Source organism: Tursiops truncatus, chromosome 2 (assembly GCF_011762595.2).
Source record: "Tursiops truncatus isolate mTurTru1 chromosome 2, mTurTru1.mat.Y, whole genome shotgun sequence".
Classification (NCBI taxonomy): Eukaryota; Metazoa; Chordata; class Mammalia; order Artiodactyla; family Delphinidae; genus Tursiops; species Tursiops truncatus.
Genome location: NC_047035.1, coordinates 113,779,122 through 113,790,458, shown reverse-complemented (window position 1 = coordinate 113,790,458; position 11,337 = coordinate 113,779,122). Strand labels below are relative to the sequence as shown.

The window sequence follows — 11,337 nt, the reverse complement described above, 5'->3', positions numbered from 1 at the left end:
CATTTTTTTTTTTTTTTTTTTTGCGGTACGCGGGCCTTGCGGCCTCTCCCGTTTCGGAGCACAGGCTCCGGACGCGCAGGCTCAGCAGCCATGGCTCACGGGCCCAGCCGCTCCGCGGCACGTGGGATCCTCCCGGACCGGGGCACGAACCCGCGTCCCCTGCATCGGCAGGCGGACCCCCAACCACTGCGCCACCAGGGAAGCCCTTTACACGTATTTTTCATTTTTATTATGAAAGTGTATTTGTGGAAATAAGAAGTGAACATATTTTATTTAACAAATTGTAACTTGATTTATATCTTTTAAATATTTAGATACCCAGTATGTCTGTTTTTCATTTCTTCTCTTGCCCTGGGCCCAGCAGATGTTAGGGGTGGGCCTGATCCTAACCTCCTTGACCCTCAGACCCTCAGCTTCCTTTTCCGGAAAAGGAGAATAACACTCCTGAGCTCACGAATTCGGATGAACTAGGCACCTGAGCAAATATGGCTAATGTAAGTTCCCTCACTCTCCTGAGGAGGAATTCATGTTCTAGGAGTGTTTTGGAGTCTTTGTTTTGTTTTTCTTTCTTTAAAATTTTATTTTTATTTTTTGGGGTATGCACGGGAGTCTCGTGGGTAAGGAAGTGGTTGAAAACACCGAAGGGAGAGTTGTGTGATAGGGCGGGGTGGGATCGGCTCCGAGTAACTGTTGGCTTTGGTAGTGGGAATGGAGAAGAGGAATCCCCATCCGCCCCCGCAGGAAACGCTCCAGTGATTGGAGGTGTGTGTGCTTGTGTGTGCCGGTGTGTGAGGAGAGGGTTAGCTCTGACTCCCGCAGACATCACCACGCATGACGAAGCTACTTCCCCTCACGCGGTCCAAGGCGCACACGCGCGATCCACGGCCACGCCTGCACACACTCGACACACACAGGGTAACCGAGGGTCCGGTTGCCATGGCGAGCAGGAGCGCGAGAGCCCTGCCGCCCCGCCCGCCCCCGGCCGAGCCCGGTCAACTCCATCTCTGATTGGCCGCTGCTTCCTCATTATGCAAATCATTTGCGTAGACCCGGCGGCCAGCTGCCTTACGTCATCAAACACGGGGGCTGGGGCTCGGGGCTCAGCTCCGGGAGAGCTCGGGCGGGAGCCCAGAGAGCGAGGCGCGGGGACCTGAAGCTAGACCCCAGCATCCCGCCGCTTCGGCCCAGGCCTGCCCCGCCCCCTGCCCCGCCCTTTTCCAGCCCGCCCCACCCTTTCTACGCCCCTCCATCCGGACCCCGCCCCCGGTACAGCCCCCCGCCCTCGCTGCCCGTGTCCCGCCCCCTCCCCCCCTGGCCCTCGCCACCGGTCCAGGGAGGGGACGGCGGGACAGGCGGGACCGGCGGGAGGGCGGACCGGGCGGGGATATGGCCGCGGCGCCCGGAGGGTCTGCGCCGCCCGCCGGCCCCGGCCCGCGCCTGGGTTTCAGCACCGCGGACAGCGGCGTCGGCATGAGCGGGCTAAACCCGGGTCCTGCCGTGCCCATGAAGGACCACGACGCCATCAAGCTCTTCGTGGGGCAGATCCCGAGGGGCTTGGACGAGCAGGACCTCAAGCCGCTGTTCGAGGAGTTCGGCCGCATCTACGAGCTGACGGTGCTGAAGGACCGGCTCACCGGCCTCCACAAAGGTGCGCGGGGTCAGCCCAGCCCAGCCCAGCCCAGCCCAGCCCAGCCCTGCCCAGCCCTGCCCAGCCCCATTCCGATTAGAGTGCGGCCCAGCCCAAATCCCAGCCTCAACCCCAGCCCCAACCCTAGCTCTATCTAGAGCCAGTCCAACACCAGTCTAATACCAGCCCACTTCAGCCCAGTCTTCTTCCCAGATCACAGAACCCCCAACCCAGAATTTTCTCTCTGACATCCTCCCTCTGATCATCACTCTGGTCCCAACATGTACTCCACTCTAACCGCCAACTCCCTTCCCTTCACGTCTCACATTGCAACACTCCTCGCCTTTCAGCTGGACTTCCCTCTATCTCTCCCATCAGACATCTCAAATCCTGGAATTTGGAAACTTATTCCACCTTCTAGGTCTCTGACACCTTCAATCTCCCAAACCCTGGACCCAATCATTCCTGAACCACCATCCCTCCACCCCCATCTGGGGCCACCCCACTCAGGCCTAACCACCTTCACACACATTTTGGGCTTGCACCCCTCATTCTGGCCTCCAAGACCAGTCAACCCCCAGAACCTTCTTTTGATTCACACTGCCAACCTAAAATCTCACAGACACAAACTCTCCGCTTCTTCAGAACCCATGCCTGTCTAAGTCACAAAATCCAATTCCCCTCCCAGGAGGCTCTCAGCACCAAATTCCGCCTTCATGCTTAACAATAGCCCCAATCTCTCCTACTCCCATCCAGAATCCCACCACTGTCTTCCTTTTCTGATTTGAGTCCAGAACTCTGATCAGCTGGGAACTCTAGCCACCTTGTGCCCCCTCATCTCAGGCTTCTTCTCAGCTGAACCTACGCTTCTTTTACCCTCTAATCTTCCCACTCCTGTGACACATATTTGTCCCCTCCCAATCCTCTTTATGGCCTCCTGCTTTCCCTCCCTCACAGGGTGGTCCTGGACCAGAGCCTGTGGACCAGAGCCTCAGGGTGGGTCAGGTTGAACAGGCAGAAAGGGGTCTTCTCCCTGCCCTAGCTAGAGAGAGACGCACCAGGTCCTATCCAGCCACACCCCTTTCCTCCTGTAGGAATAGGGAGGAGGCTTGTTTACATGCAGAAAAGTCTGTCCAGGCTGGGCTGGAGTAAGAGAGCCAGAGACACATTCATACATGGGCAGGGGAAGGAAATTATTTGAGAAGAAACACCTTTTTCTCTCCCCACCTTCACCATGCTGCAGTTTCAGGGTTTGGGGAGTGGGGGAGGGTCCCCAACTATCCTCCGTGATCTTTCCAGGAGAGAAGTGGTGGGTCCTGGGTAACAGTTAAATGTACTTTCCTAAGGGCTAAGAGCTGGAAACAGGCTGCCACCTTTTCAACTCAGAGGCTTTGGAGAGTTCCTAGGCACACTAACATAGAGGCTCCAGGAAAATGCCCATAGAAGATTGGGGAGCAGCTATGAAGCAGTGCATCTTCCACCCTCCTGGGTGGGGTCATTTTTAGAGGGGCATGAAATGACAAGACCATACCATCCAGATTCCTTCTAACACAGTCCAGCTGCCCAGCTGTACATCCATCCATAGCAATTTATTTTCTTATTTTCTAGACATTTATTTCAGTATGTAAGTACAAGCTAATCTTTCTGAGCCATCTGTACAGTAAGGGAAGTGTATAGACTACCTTTAATTCTCACTCAAACACCATTGGAGTCTCTGAACTGTTCCCTCACCCTTTCTCTCTTTCTCTCTACACTTAGTTCCAATTCTTCCTGTTTTTTTTTCATTCATCTGTCCTTCAAGCCACGCGTCTCTGTCTTTTTATCCTTCATTCTTCCACTCCCTTTCCCAGGTAGTCACACAGGGCTCCTTTAGGCAGCAGCTAGGCCCTCGAGCCTTTCTGAGAGGCCCCCAGCCCTGCCCAGTTCTGACATCAGCTAATACGGCTTGGTGGCAGTAGATGGAACAGAGACGTAAGCGGAATCAGGTGTTTGGTGATTTATCCCCAAACCAACCCACAGCTCTTGAAGGCAGGGTTGCCTTGCAAGATCACTTAGGAGGGTCTCCAAGTCAACATATTCTCCACCTTCTCCCCAGCAACAGTGATGTCCAAAAGCCAGAGTGACTCGTTTTCTTTTTGATGGCTGAGTACCACGGGGGGCAGCCACAGTGCTTTTAAAACAAGCTCAGCCTAGGAGTTTGGAGATTCCAAACCCTATCCTGCCACTTGTATACTCTCTGGGCTTCAGTTTCCCTATTGATATGATAAGAGTTTGTCCCAGGAGTTCTCTAAGGTCACTTTAACCCAATGAATGGCAGATATCCGCCCACCTTAAGAGGGCAACCACATAGGAGACATTGGAGAAAATGTTCCCATTTGCCTTTGAAGTCTGCTGAGGTCTAAGTGGAAAACTGCACCACACTCCTAATGGCTTCCCACATCCACTTTCTCTTCCTTCAGTCTTTCTCCTTCCTACACTCAGAAGACTGTTTTTGAAAACACAGACCTAATGTCACAACCCTTTAGTGGCTCTCCACTGTTCTTAGGAAAAAGTTCAAAATCCAGACTGAGGTTATAGATGAGCTGATCCCTGCACACCCCACTGGCCACTCTGCCCCTAAGTTACCAATCTCCAACCATACTAGCCTTCCATCCATTTCCCCAACACACTGAATTCTTCACTCAGTCATCATATGTACTATTCTCTCTGCTTGAAATAATCGCCACACTTTTTGTTACCTCATTAACACCCGTTTGTTATTGAGAATTCAGTGTGTTCTTTGAGACATTCCTCAACCTTGTGGAGTTAGATACATCCCCCTCATGGTCCTTTACATGATCCCCCTTAAGGCAGGAAATGTATCTGTCTTGTTGCCACTTTACCTTCAAGCCCTCATAATGTCCCACCATAATAAATATTCAATAAATCTTTTCTGAATGAGTGAGTGCTCAATGACTTTTGGAAAGGAAGAAATCTTGGCCCTGTGCTTCTTAGCAGGCTACAGGTTCTGAGGCTGGACAAAGAGAGGGTAGGACTGATCCTCTGGCTCAACCCCGACTCCTTCTCTCCCCTGCATCTACTGATTCTTTTAGAGAAGTCAAATTTGGGGCACAATAACTATTTAAGAGGCCCTATCTTGAAGTCCTGGGAGAGCTGACAGATCAAGTTCCTTGGATAGGATTGGAAGTCCCTAGAAGCTCCTACCCATAGGACACCCTTAAACCAGTCCCATCTTCCAAGCCTCAAAATTACCCCTTCCTCAGACTCAAACTAGGAGGAGGTGTTAGGAAGGAGTTCTGGGGTCCTGGGGTCCCAACCTTTCTCCTCTTCTGTCTCCTCCCATCTGAAACTGAGTTGGGAAGGAATTGAGGCTGATTCTGAGAGACTTTGGGAGTATGAATCCAAAAAGGAAAGGGGAGGCTGGGGTTAAAGCTGAAGGCAAAGCTGCTTAGGGAGGTCTAACCCTAACAGGATTTATGGCTGGAGTGGGGAGGGGAGATGTGGGATTGTATTAGCATGTGACTGGGTGTGGGTACACATGTTCCGTAGGCAAGAGGCCACGAGCAATTGAGAAGGAGCCAGAGCCTGGGGCACAGGCACACGAAGCCCCTCCCTTCAGAGAAGGTGGGAGGCAGAGAAGCCTTCTCAGAAGTAGTGTCCTTATTTAAAGGAGAGTGGCCTTGAGTTTGTCAACTTAATGGGGTCTTTCCAGGAAGAGTATCTGGGGGTTTCAGGAAACCCCCTGAGCCAGCCTCTTCCTCCCCAGGCTGTGCCTTCCTCACCTACTGCGCCCGGGACTCTGCTCTCAAGGCCCAGAGTGCACTGCACGAGCAGAAGACCCTGCCAGGGGTAAGTCCACCAGGGTTGGTGGGGGGGGTGGAAATCACCTCAGGCTGGGGACATAGGCCCTATGTGCATGCCAAAGCAGCATATAGGGGCTGGGCTGGGACCAGGAACTAGAAGAAGAGTCATCTTTCCAGGAGAGGACTTACCTGTACCCTTAACAGTTACAGGTTATGTGTTATGTTCAGTCTTCTGGTCCAAAGAAACGGGCTCAAGACTCTTGGGCTAAGTGTACCACGCCCATAGCTAGGGAAGGCATTACTGTTGTGAGCTATGCTAGAGTTTGTCCATGTTGGCTAAAATCATGATTTTTAGGTGTCATTTGTCACTGGTGTGAGCATATACGCAGATACATGGAGGAGAGGCCCTGCTGGTCTGGAATCCCACTTCCTCCAGTTCTAGGGTCCTTGGTGCACTTCCCTCTGGTCCTCTTCCTGTAATGCTTTTTGGGGTGTCTTGACTCACCAAGATTGCTTTCCCTCCACACCCCAAACACACAGCTAAAGTTAAGAGAGATCTGATTCCACAGGCAGCTAGGCTACTGTGTATCAGTGGCACTTGATATGGCCTTGGCTAATGGCTAATCACTGGACAAAAGGCAAAGTGGGACCTACTGTGGAAGGAAGAAAGTGGTGATTGTTAGGAACTAGTGTGGGTTCACCAAGAGCAAGTCATACTACACAGCCTCATTCTTTCTTGTCCAAGGAGTGATAATGTCTAGAACAAGAATGCTATTCAAATGTCCCAGGCAGGCTAAACATGGGACACATATCCACTTCCAGGCCTCAGATTTAAGAGGGTCACTAGCCTACCATAAAGAGACTAGGATGGGATGGGAACATAAAATATATCATGGAATGATAATTTGAAGAATTGGGGATATTTAGCTGGAGAAAATAGGGTTTAGTGGGGGGCTGCAATAGGGAGGCATCATAACATAATAATTAAGGATACTAGTTTTTTGAGACTCACAGACTGGATCTGAATCCCAGCTCTGCCATTTACCACTGCTGTGTCTTCAGATACATTACTAGAAAATTTCCTCATCTATAAGGAGTAGGTTATACTAACACTTAGCTCTCTGGGCTATTGTGAGGATTAATCGAGGCTTAGCAAGTGCCTGGCACAGAGTAAGATCTTGATACATATTACTGTTGGGGTGGGTAACCGCTTTCACATCCTGAAGAGGGATTTGGTTTCCTATGGGTGGCCTCACAGAGCAGTGGGGTATAAAGAACAGATGCACTAATTTCAGCTCCGTGTAAAGAAGTCATTTCTCTGAATTGGAGCTCTCCAGCAATAAGGCAGGCTTTACTTAGAGCTGATCAGGCTGTCATTGGGGTGTCAGATCCTAGAACCAATCCTTGTAATTGAAGGAACTTGAGCCTCGCTCTTGAAGACTCAGTGTCAAGTTAACACTAACTTATCACCCTCGCCAATCCTCTGTATGCAGGCTCTGGAGTCAGACAGACCTGGGTGTCGATCCAAGCCCCACCACTCACTGACTCTATGACCTTGAGCAAGTCTTTACCTCTCTAAGCCTAAGCTTCCTCATCTGTGAAATTGAACTTGTAGGGTTGTTATAATAATTAAATGAACTAAGTCATGTAAAGTGCTTAACACAGATCTTGGCAGACAATCAGTACTCAATACAGGTTAGCTGGTGGTGGTAGTGGTAGTAGTAGTAGTAGTAGTAACAGCAGCATTACTAGGAGTAATAGTAGAAGTCATTACTCATCCAACCTTGGGAGTAAATGACTTCTGTCACTAGAACTGAGTCAATGATACGAACAGTAACACTCCACGTGGGAAACATCATGGTAAAGGTGCAGAGACAAGAGGAACAGATGGGTGTGAAATGAGGCTGGGAGTGTAGAGGAGGGGGCCCTCATGTGAGCAGGGGCCAGACCAGAAAGAAGATCCACAGAGGGCAGTGGCTGAAGAGGAAACTTTGAACTCCAGGCTGAGGGGTTTGGACTTTATCCTGAAAGCAAATGAAAGGCACTGAAAAAATTAAGATGAACTTTGGGAGAACAAATCTCCTCCTTAGGGACTTCCCTGGTGGTCCAGTGGTAAAGAATCCGTCTTGTAATGCAGGGGATGCCAGTTCAATCCCTGGTCGGGGAACTAAGATCCCACATGCCGCGGGGCAACTAGGCCTGCACGCCACAGCTAGAGAGAAGCCCGTGCACCAGAACGAAGAGCCTGTGCACTGCAACGAAAGACCCTGTGTGCCGCAACTAAGACCTGATGCAGCCAATAAACGTTAAAAAAAAAAAAAAATCCCCTCCTCAACCAGCCACAGGGCTCCACAAGAGACGGGGTACCTGGGGTACTCTATGAGGCTGAGGGCACCTGAGATAAGGACAGTGAAGCCCTACACTACTGGGACAATTTCTGGGAGAAAAAAGAGAAATAATAATAACTAACGTATATTGATACCAGACAGTGTTCCTAGCACTTTACAGGTTCAAATTCATTTAATTCTCTATGAAGAAGGTATTGTTATTGGCATTCCCATTTTACAGGTGAGGAAACTGAGTCATAGAAAACAAGTGACTTGCCCAAGGTCATGTAGCTCCTAATGGGAAGATGTGGGCTTTGAATGCAAGTAGTCTGGCTCCAGAACTCATTCACTTAACCACTGCACTGTTACCTGAGCCAAGCTGGTGGCAGATAGGGGTCTAAAGTTCTGGAGGGGATGGTGACTGGGTACATCTGCCCCCTCTCACCCTTTCATCTACAGGCTTCCAACATGGCCTGACTTCCTCTTGTACTGCCGGGATTGGCTTGTTCACCCTCCTCAGCTTAACAAAGTGAAAATTAATATTTAATTATTCTCCTAAATGAAAATCGATGGCCCTGTTGGCCAGCCCCAGCAATGGCCGAGTCATCAATCTTTCCTCTGGGCCTGCCAGGGGCAGCAGTAGCTTTAGTCACCTGGCCTCAGGCCCACCAGCATGGAGAGGAGGGTGCCCAGCTCTCTGTAGGCACTGGGTCCTGGGCACACCTGCCATCTGCTGGAGAAGCAGGGACAACACTTCAATCTGGACTCTGACTGGAGGCAGGCAGGACTGTCGCTGTGGGACTAGGAAAGGCTGTGTCAAACCTAAAGAGAAAGCCTGAACCGCTAGGAGAAATTTCATGTTATCTGCTGGACTGGGACCTCCCCCCGGCCCCCCTCCACGAGCTCCCTGCTAATTTCTGTCACCTATCAAAGCTTGATTCCCTACTCAGGACTTCCTGCAAACCTCAGTGGTCTGTCCCATCTTCTACAGCTTCTTCCCCATGAAGCTAGAGTTACTTCTTTCAGCCTCACTTTAGGCTCCAGAATCCACCTGAAGAAAGTGAGGCCCAACCTCAGCCCCACCCTCTGGGATTCAGAAGGTTCCCTCCTGCCCCCGCACTTGTCTCCCTCCATGTTCATGCTCTCCTTTCCCCTGGGCATCCATCCCTTCAAACACCATGAAGGAGACAGACATAACTGAGTACATTTGCTTTTGCAGGTTGTGCCCTGCACAAAACAGCTCGAGGGGAAAAGGCAAACAGGGCCTGAAATCCAGCCATGCTCTATAGACCAAGCCAGAGGAAGGGGGACATTTTTCCTAATTTGCCCACAGGGTTGCCTCTTTGTAACTCACACAAAGGCACTGTATGTGCTAGCAGCTGCCCAGTGCATGAGCTGGCGCCTTTGCCCTCAAGGAGCTTCCAGCCCAGAAATAACTTGTTGCACCTCAATGGGGTTTAACCTCTGGGCACGTAGAAGAAGCATCAGGGGTGGAGAAGGAGAAGATGCTTCACAGGCGAGATGCTGTCTGAGCTGAATCATGATCATACTTCATCATGTTTGAAGGCCTAGAAACCTAAAAGACAAAAGTGTCTTCTGGAATTCTGGGGACAGTCAGGGAAAGTGCCCAGCAAAGATGTCTACGGCTCCAAGTGAATGGAGAGTATCATGCATGTTGGGCAGCACGGGAGGCAGGACTAACAGGTTTTGGCTCCCAGTCTTAGGATCTCGGGCTTTACTGGGCGGCTTGCAATGGGGAACTGTGGGTGGATTTTGAGCAGGGAAGAGTGAGGGACTGGTACCGAAAGATCACTTTGGCTACAGCGTGAATGCTGGGGTGGAGAGGATGCAATGCTGGAGGCAGATGACCCTCTGGAAACACTTGCTGAGGGCATGTGAGTGATGATACTGGCCTGGAGCTGGGGTTAGGGTCGGAACGGAGAGGAGAGGATGGACTTGAGAACTATTTAGGAAATCCATATAGATTCTAGAACGAATGGGACTTGGCAGTGGGTTGAATTAGAGGAAGGGGGTGAGGTAGAACAAAGTACTGAAAATGGTGGTTTCCTCTTTATCTGCTCCACTCTTTCTTGCACCCATGACACCTCTCTTAGACCCATCAGTAGTCCCTTCTTTGGGGAGGTTCCAATAAGCATTCTTCCCATGGTGAGGGGAAGGGGCTGAGGGCATGAGTGCTGAGTGGAGGGAAGAGCTGTGATGAGGACAGAAGAGTGTGAAGAGGGCAGTGTGGACCCCAAAGGCAGGAATTTTTGGCAAGTCAAGCAGGGAGAAGGGGTAAGATCTTGCCTTCCCTGCTGCTTACGGGGCAGAAGGCCTAGGACCCCGTACGTGTCTGTCCTGCCTCTGACCTTCTCCACTCCACTGCTTGGAGTAGGTTGTCCTCTCCTCTTTCTGACATACTCTCCCTTGATCTCCCCTCCAGGGCTGGGCCCTGAAGCAGAAATGTGCCTGGACTTGGGAAAGCCTCAGGGGAATAGGTGCCCAGCCAAGGGCAACAGCTCCCGTGAGGTCCCATGACAAGTGCTTGGCCAAGGAAGCAATGCCCTCTTTTCTTCAAAGGGGAACAGTGATTCCTTGACCCCGCTTCCACACCCCTCCCCTGGCTGTGGCAGGAACGAGGCAGGGTAGGGTTGCCCAGGTAGCTCATGTGGGCAGCTCTCTTTCTCCTTTAGCCACACAGAACATACCTAAAAACCGGGTGTCCTCCCTAACCACTCCCCAGTGGAGACTGAAGGCCCAGAGCCTGGGGACCATTCCTCTTCTCAACTCTGTCATCACCATCTTGGGCTCCTCCCCTGAGGACTTCCCCTGCACCTCCTAACTCCCAAATTACCAACTTCCCCAACACCTAAGCCATAAGCCTGAGAGTCAGCCAAAATTCCCTCCTCTCCCTCAGTCCCCACATCCAATAGAACTTTAGTCCAGTTCATTCTTCCTGAACATCCCCTGAATCTGTCCGTTTCCTTCTGCCCTAGTCCAGGTCACCCTCACCCTCACCTGTATCACTGATCCTCCTGCCTCTAATCTTTCCCTTTCCAATCCTTTCTCTGCATAATGACAGCTCACGGGATCCTTCATAAGACAGATCCCTCCCCTACTTAATATCCTTCCCTGGATCCCTATTGCCTTTGAAATACAACAAAGTCAAAGTTCCTTGTCATGGTTTTCACAACCTGCCCTGATCTGGCCCCTGCCTACCCTTCAATTTCATATCCTTCCATTTAAAACCCACACAAACAAAAACAAACAAACGAAAAATTTATTACATCTGGTGCACCTACTAAGACCTTGCCTTTGTCATTTTCACCACACCCCTTCAAGGTGGGATCCGGAGTCCCCTTTTACCAGTGTGGATACTGAGGCTCAGAGACCTTAAGGAAGGTGTCAGTGATGGAGCCAGGATTTAAACCCACATCTATCTGACTTGGCAGCAATCTGTACTACCCTAGCTCCCTCGGTGTCAGGTGCCCACCAGAAAACCCTTGCTTCTTCAGACTTGCATCTCCCTCTCCGTACCCCAGACACCTGGAGTGTTCAGCCTCCAGCCCCACCTCTCCCA

The 11,337-nt window shown here is 51.0% G+C and overlaps 1 protein-coding gene across 3 annotated transcripts in view; it reads left to right on the top strand.

Moving 5' to 3' along the window:
- The first annotated feature begins 271 nt into the window (after window positions 1-271).
- Window positions 272-11,337, top strand: part of CELF6 (CUGBP Elav-like family member 6) — a 31,842-nt gene continuing 20,776 nt past the window's right edge. Inside the window, exons 1-2 of one of the 3 annotated variants that reach the window (XM_033851941.2) lie at window positions 272-1,648; window positions 5,394-5,476. In XM_033851941.2, coding sequence (XP_033707832.1) covers window positions 1,387-1,648; window positions 5,394-5,476 — 345 coding nt within the window. In that variant the 5' untranslated portion in view covers window positions 272-1,386. The remainder of the gene's footprint in view (window positions 1,649-5,393; window positions 5,477-11,337) is intronic. The other 2 variants (XM_033851940.2, XM_033851939.2) reach the window with 2 other exon arrangements.